The sequence below is a fragment of the Lottia gigantea genome (genome assembly GCF_000327385.1).
Source record: "Lottia gigantea unplaced genomic scaffold LOTGIsca_32, whole genome shotgun sequence".
Classification (NCBI taxonomy): Eukaryota; Metazoa; Mollusca; class Gastropoda; family Lottiidae; genus Lottia; species Lottia gigantea.
In genome coordinates this window covers 2,220,504-2,228,323 of record NW_008709073.1, presented here as the reverse complement: position 1 = coordinate 2,228,323, position 7,820 = coordinate 2,220,504, and the positions used below count along the sequence as shown (strand labels likewise).

Genomic DNA, 7,820 nt, shown 5'->3' with positions numbered 1-7,820 from the left:
CTTCTCCACTCCCCTCCCTCCCCACTTCTCCTCACCCATCTTATGATAGGCATGCAATGTTATCAGCTATTTATTTTATCAGCTATTTATTTTATAAGTCAAATAGAAATCTGTTAACCAGTGTTCTATAAATAGTATAATATAATGATTGAGTCGAGTTCAACTCTGAAAAATATATTTTCGGAGAATAGCTCTTGGCGAGAAGATTAAATTTTCGGGGAATTCTGTAACAAAAGGTACGACACATAATAAGAAACTATACAGGAAAGTACAAAGAATGTGTAAGTCTTATTGAAATTGAATAACCCAAGCTATAATGACGTCAAAGTTTAACGCTCAAAATGTCCTTCATGGATTTAAACCGACGTACTCACAAAAAAGTATCTTGCTCATCTTTTAGATATCAATTTTAACTGTCTGCATATCTTGCAGAATATATTGCAAATATAAGAAAACAGAAAGCTGGGAGTGACGACGGACTATTGTCTGACCAATGTAAAAAGGTTTTTGAATTTTGCCCATTATTTTTATGAGAATTGGAATATCAGCTTGCATTATTATTGCTAGTTGCATTATCTTGGCATTGATAAAAACATTAACGTGAGCCCACAATATGTCTTCAAAATTTGTTTTTACAGAGGAAATTTCCAGACAATCATCCATTTCTCTATAAGCTATGGAAGCCGGCTGAAGCCATAAATCTACACCCATTGAAGGTAACAATACAATTATGCAATAAAAAAAAAGTGGAACAAGGAGAAACTTTGCACTGCCTGTCAACCTTCACTTGCATAAATGAAGCCCTCAACAGCGATCCATGCGCTTCCAAAATAGATGCTAAAAAAGACAAAGAACTGTGCAAACAATTTCTGTGGTCTTTTGATTTTCAAAAAGATAATCTTATCTTAATTGTTACTTTGCATATACTTTCAGGGTAATCGAAGGCTACAAACTCGATTCTGAATTGGGCGATGGTGCTTTTGGAAAGGTTTATTCCGCTACAAAAAATGGTAATAGGTATGCCATCAAAAGGATTGATATTGTGCTACCCGAAAACGTCGATAGGATCATGAAAGAGGTTAAGCCTCACAGTAGACTGTCGCACGAGAATATCATAAAGTACTACGGCGACTTCAACTTTGATAATGCTGTTTGGATAGTGATGGAATATTGTAATGGAGGAGATTAAAATTCATTTATGTTAAGTCAATCTCCTGGTGATAAGGGGCTTATTTACACTCTCAAGAAGTAATTCATCGCGATATCAAACCAGATAACATAATGATTTGCAATGGATATTCCAATTCTCTTAAATAAAAATAGAAAGAAATTCAAACAAAACAATTTGCTTTCATCAGAAAATTATAATCCGAGTATCTTTAAAAAAAAAACCGATATAATCCATCCCTCTAAATTGAGTGGAAAATGAAAATAAAATTGTTTTATATCATACCTTTCTGCTGTGAGATAGGGTTGATTAATAAGAAGTGAACATTCACAAACAATTTTTCTTAATCGTGTATCAAATTTCGAAATATTATGTATGATGTTTGCATTGCAAATAGGAAGTGGTTGGGGGTGAATATTCTTTAAACAACACCAAGTAAATCTCTGCCTTTCTGCTTATTTTCATACAAGACCAAACCCTCAGATGACAATGTGAAATTAGGCAACGACTGGGGAAAAAATGGCAAAACACTTTACACAGTGGTAGTTTTCTTTTCAACAAATGTTCTCTGCTAATCCCTTCTCCTGCGTTAACCAATAGACCTATACTAGAGGAATATATTGAGATGAGCATTTAATGTATGCAGCTATTTATTTTACAAGTGAAATATGATATCTGAAAAACAACTAAGCTATAATAATATAATAGTAGCTTATGGGTGTCCTCCATATATTAGTCAGACATCCCAATAGTTAGACAGCTTATCGTATTACGGTATCCAGTTAATAGAGCGCATTCACTATCTGTTCTATAAATCATTCCTTAGAAATGAATTTTGTTAGCTTACATAATCAGTAATAGTGTTCACAGCTCATCGTCGAAATTTGAGCCTTCAAATTCATGTGTATCCATAATAATTCAGGTTTGAAAGTTAAAAATTTAATTCTAATTTTAGTGAGACTATGCCATATATAGAAAACACATATATAGAAATAGAAAGTGAAATTTCTAGTTTGAGGTATATTTGAAGAGATTATGCGATTTTCGTACGTTTTAGACTATTATAAGCACAACACAATAAAGACCCAAATACTGTAACAGATCTGCCAAACTGGTAACAATATATCAAAATGTTAAAACGGTAAACAACTCGTTACCTCAGACAATAAAATGGAATAGCCATTTACTTCAATATAATTATAATATAATATTATTATGTTACACTTTGTAACAGTCTTTGTAATCAGGACAATTTCAAATAGACACTTGACTTCAAATCATTTTTCATATTTTGATGATTGAACATTGAAGCATAGTTGACTGCTTCCGTGACCTATTTTAGCTGAAAGATATATTTTCGGAGATATTATTGTTCTGTTAGCTGGGTTGGCAGAGTGTGTTATTTCGACCGATCGCGGAAATTTTAAAATCGCTCAAAGAATTAGTTTACTATAATTATAAAATACTGAAAAGACAAACCAATATTATTGGAAAGTTTAACCAATACAAATATCCATACATAATTCTTCTGTTACACTAAAACTTACCAAGAACCAAAATATAAATCGATGCCATAATGAATCAGAAATCAATAAAGATTGAAAAATGTGAAAATTCCTCAGTTTCCCCAACGAAAGAGTTGAATTAGCAAAAACAGCACGAGTATAATCCCTTTAAATTAGCATCCAGTACAATAAATAAACTGGATTAATAAAAATGTTCCCTACTTGTCAGTGAAGATTTTTTGAGCGTGGCTTTTATGTATATAGGATAAAACGCGGTAGATATTTTTTTTATAAAAATCATCTCGAGGGGGATATAAAAAAACGAGGGAACATGTTATATTTTTTATATGAAACGGATTATAAAAGAGAAGTCTACCTAATGTATTGGCTTAATTAATCCCTTACATATACTTTCACTTTCAGGGTAATCGAAGGCTACACAATCGTTTCTGGATTGGGCGCTGGTGCTTTTGGAAAGGTTTTTTGCGCTACCAAAAATGGAAATAAGTATGCCATCAAAAAGGTTGCTATTGGACAACCCGAGAACTTCGATAAGATCATGAAAGAGGTTAATACTCACAAAAAACTGTCGCACGATAATGTCATAAAGTACTACGACGACTTCAACTTTTATAATGCTGTTTGGATAGTGATGGAATATTGTAATGGAGGTGATTTAAATTTATTTATGTTAAATTCTTCTTCTAGTTATGGTATTCTTTTCAACTTTATCCAACAAATATGTCGTGGTGTGGATTATCTACACTCTCAACAAGTTATTCATCGCGATATCAAACCAGATAACATAATGATTTGCAATGGACCATGTGGATGGACTTTGAAACTTGCTGATTTCGGACTGGCCAGAGTGTGGGGAAATTTCAGCAACCAATCACCATTTTATGGGTTTAATTATGATCCAAGAAGACCATTTTACTATTCAGCACCAGAATTAGCGAATGGTAACGTCACTTTTAAGAGCGATATATTTAGCCTAGGTTGTGTTATTCTTGCAATATTCTCAAGAACATGTGTATCATGGATTGGTGGTAAAAAGCTATTAGCTCCATACATCACAATCCAAAATGCTTTTGGGGTTCAAGTCATACAGATAGCACATGCAACTGAAAGCCATATATATATATGTATGTAAACACGCCAAGTGGTGTTAATGTTGGGTTTCTGCAAGATTTAGTTTTCGGTATGGTGCAGGAGAATTGGCAAGTTCGACCTGAAGCAAGTGTTATTTGCAGCCACATTTCCATTTTCAATTAAACTGCGCAGTTTAACTAGATTTCGGAGAATTGAGGGAAAGACACCTGTCAAGTATCAGATATGCAACACGTGATAGACATGCGTGTACTTTATACATCGTGAACAATCTTGATTGTTTATAATTTTTCATTTCGTTTCAATAACAGAGCATGATAATAACAATAACAAAATCCTTGTGAAAATAGTAACTTCGTAGCGCTAACTTTTTATGTATCCGGTAGCCATAATGGTCAATGATCAATAAATTACAAAATATATGGATAATATACTTATTAATATTTAATTGTATGTTAATTATAGTGCTCTTTTCTCCTTTTTTAAAGATGTTAGTGATTTAAAACTATATATATATCAGTTATCCTTAGCTCATTGGTAGTAAAATGATACTGTCTCACTATGGAAGATTAGCAGGGTAACAAAACACAAATATTTTAATTACAAAATATATACAAACTTGAAACTGTGTGCCAGTGTTGCAATAGATATAAACGTGATATATATTCTGTTCGGCCAAATATTAAGGGAATTTTAACAGTATTTAAATGACACAAGTTTTAATTAGAAATGAAAATGAAAAAAAAAGCTTTCATGGGAATACGAAAATGTTTAAATAAGAGGCAATATTATTATGTCATGCTTTTTCACACTTAAATGATTTTGCATAATGAAACTGGAGGCACACAAGAGAGAGAACCTAATCTATTTTTTTTAGTACATTTGAAGAAACCCCATTAATATGGGCGTCTCTAAATATGTATATACATATTTTTCAAAACTTAATTTTTATTTTTATAATTCTCTTTGTATGAATGTGTGTGAATGTTTTCATTTATATATTCTTTTTTATCATATAAGTTATGCAGCATCTAAAGATATTTTCACTTAACTGCAGGGGTTTGGGAGACTTTAAAAAGAGACCTGATCTGTTTGATGTACTACGAGAAAAACAATTCAATATCCACTGTATCCAAGATACTCATTTTGTAGAAGAAGAATCTAAAGTTATCCGGTCACAATGGGGGTATGATTCATTTTTTAGTCCTGGTAGATCTGATTCAAGAGGTACAGCTATTCTTTTTAATAAAAACTTTGAGTATGAAATCCTTAATTTTGAAATTGATGATATTGGAAGGAATTCAAAACAAAAAATAAACATAACTTTCTCTTAAACAATATATATGGACCTAATCAAGACAAACCAAATTTTTATACAGATATTGAAACGTAATTCAGATTTTAAAATAATTGTAGGAGATTGGAATTTAGTCCAAGACATTGACTTAGACACATACAACTATAAACATATAAATAACCCAAATGCAAGAAAAGCAGTATTATCTTTAAAGGAAAATTTTGATCTAATAGACCCATTTAGAAATAATAATCCAAATTTAAGAAGGTTCACCTGGCACAAAAAAAAATCCGATTAAAAAAGCAAGGCTTGATTTTTTTCTTAGTGAGTAAAGAACTTGTGAATTTGGTCGACAAAATAGAAACCTCATCTGGCTACAGAACAGAACACTCTTTTATAGAAAGAGATATTAGATTAAACGACTTCCTTCGTGGAAGAAGCTACTGGAAATTCAATAATTTCACTACTAAAAGACAAATGATACGTTTAAAAAATGTATGATTAAAGCACCACTTAATATCTCAAGTCATTCGTTGCTATTTGAAATGATTTTACTAGATATAAGAGGTATAACTATTCCCTATACTATTAAAAAAAAAAGAAAGAAAGTAAGGTACACGAATTAAATCTTACAAAAGAAATAAATTTTATAGAAGCTTATTTAGACACTGATCCAAACTCCCCTACAGATTCAAAATTCTTACAGATTCAAAGCAAAAACTAGAAAACTTAAGAGTAAAATTGAGGGTAATATTAGGAGTAAAGCCGAGTGGATCGAGGATGGTGAAAAATCAACACGATATTTTTATAGCTTAGAGAAGAGAAATAACATTAACAAAACTATAAAATATATAAAATAATTTTTTATAGACGCGAAAACTGCAATTTGAATAACGATGTATACTGTAGTCTACATTCGAACAATATTAAATCAATATTACTTATATTGACAATAAGTTCTTGTCAGACAATAGCCGTCGTAGATACGAATAAGCCACGAGATGATTTATGAACAATATTCTGTAAAATTACCACGGGCGAGGGGGTCTGCCTGATTGATAACGTACCGCCTATAAACATTTTTGGGTCGCTTGTTTGGGCGAATTTGCATCTTTGATATCTATACAAATTTGAACCATTAATGAGTTCATCGAGACATTACACGTTATTCTACATGTTGTGATGGCTCACAATAACTCCGAGAAATCTAATCCAATATTTCTATAATCCTCAATTGATCAAAGATATGACTCAACTAATTAAGAAATCAAAAATAATCCTAATCCTCAACTGATCAAAGATATGACATGATTCACTCAATAATTTTTAGAAAATCAAAAACCTGTATTAACTGACTACTATATAAATCGCAAATTAAATCTCATTTCATAACCATTCCTCGACACTTGAAAAAGGATAATATTTCGAAAACCGGTTCGTGTCAATTGCGTAAGTTTTTGTTTTACTTGTTATAATTTTTCACATCATTGTTAGCGTTATTTATCACCTAAATATATATTTTTTTGCATTTTTCATCTTGCTTTATATATCCCCAAACCCAGTTTGACTTATTTGCATAATTTGATCCCAACATTTTCACGCTAGCATATACAGTTTTCTCCTGTTACATCCGCTGTACATTCCCTTCTAACCCCAAGTTATTTTCATTATGCTCCCCAACTACAACAACCACTGGCAAGAAGCCAGAAATAGAAACACTAATCGTCAACCAAACCAATATCACGTACCCTACAACGGCCCTGTCTTCCATCGACCTCTACCACCTACCAATCGCCGACCACCAACCAACCCATCCAGCTATATCCCACCCATCGCCGACCTACCTACAACACAGCCTACCAATCAAGAGGTAACCATCGACCTGACCAACAACAGAAACGACTACCAGCCCACCGACGCCAACCAGTCCCCACTCATAAGGAGGAAGAACCCTTTGTGAAGGTGTTCTTCCAAGTTTTGCAGTGCCTCCATCATTTGGCAAACCTTACCCTTCAACAGCAAGGCCAACCAGCGTTTACCTTCAAACGCAAAGTCTCTGAGTTGGATAGTTTTATCCGTCCAGCAATGAAAACATCAGCTGTCGACGCGAATATTAGATCCCTCAATCGGACATGGCTCTGTAAGGTTACGCAGGTCCTGATCGACCATTACCAAACCACACTTCAAGAGAAGCTGACCACCATTCGTACCAAGTCTTTATCATCACCTGCCGTCGACCGCATCGTTTCTCATGCCCTGTCCTGGGCCCGTCGCTCCTATGGGAAGCGTCTCACTCAAGCTGTAATTTCCAAATTCTACCAAACAATCAACGAAACAAAAACCAGAGTAACCATATCTCTACCAACTGAAATGGACACTACACCTGCACCATCTAGAGCTACCACGCTGCCGAACCAAACCCCTAAACGAGCCCGAAGTTCACCTACCTACCTATGTCCAGCAGACATAGGTAAACGCTCTCGTAGAGAGGGCACACCCCTTTTCTTTTCACTTTCAGACTCGTCTTCCCCTTCCACACCATCTGAATCTTCACCACGTGATCCAGGATCCGCCAACCGTTCTTCCTTCTGTGCGTTTTTGGACCAGCAAACCACCCCTCAGTCTCCATCCAAGTCGAGACATGTATCCAGACCTTCCCCTCCTCGAACCAGATCCCAGTCCGTTCCCAATGCTACAATTCTAACAACTACCAAACCATTACCAATCACACCGTCGATAC

The 7,820-nt window shown here is 34.1% G+C and overlaps 1 protein-coding gene across 1 annotated transcript; it reads left to right on the top strand.

Moving 5' to 3' along the window:
- Positions 1–3,109: 3,109 nt before the first annotated feature.
- On the top strand, positions 3,110–3,826 carry LOTGIDRAFT_119815 (hypothetical protein; the record flags this gene model as incomplete). Its single annotated transcript, XM_009058071.1, has 1 exon — positions 3,110–3,826. A coding segment is annotated over one exon (717 nt), but the record flags the coding sequence as incomplete, so codon positions are not given.
- Between the last annotated feature and the right edge of the window lie 3,994 nt (positions 3,827–7,820).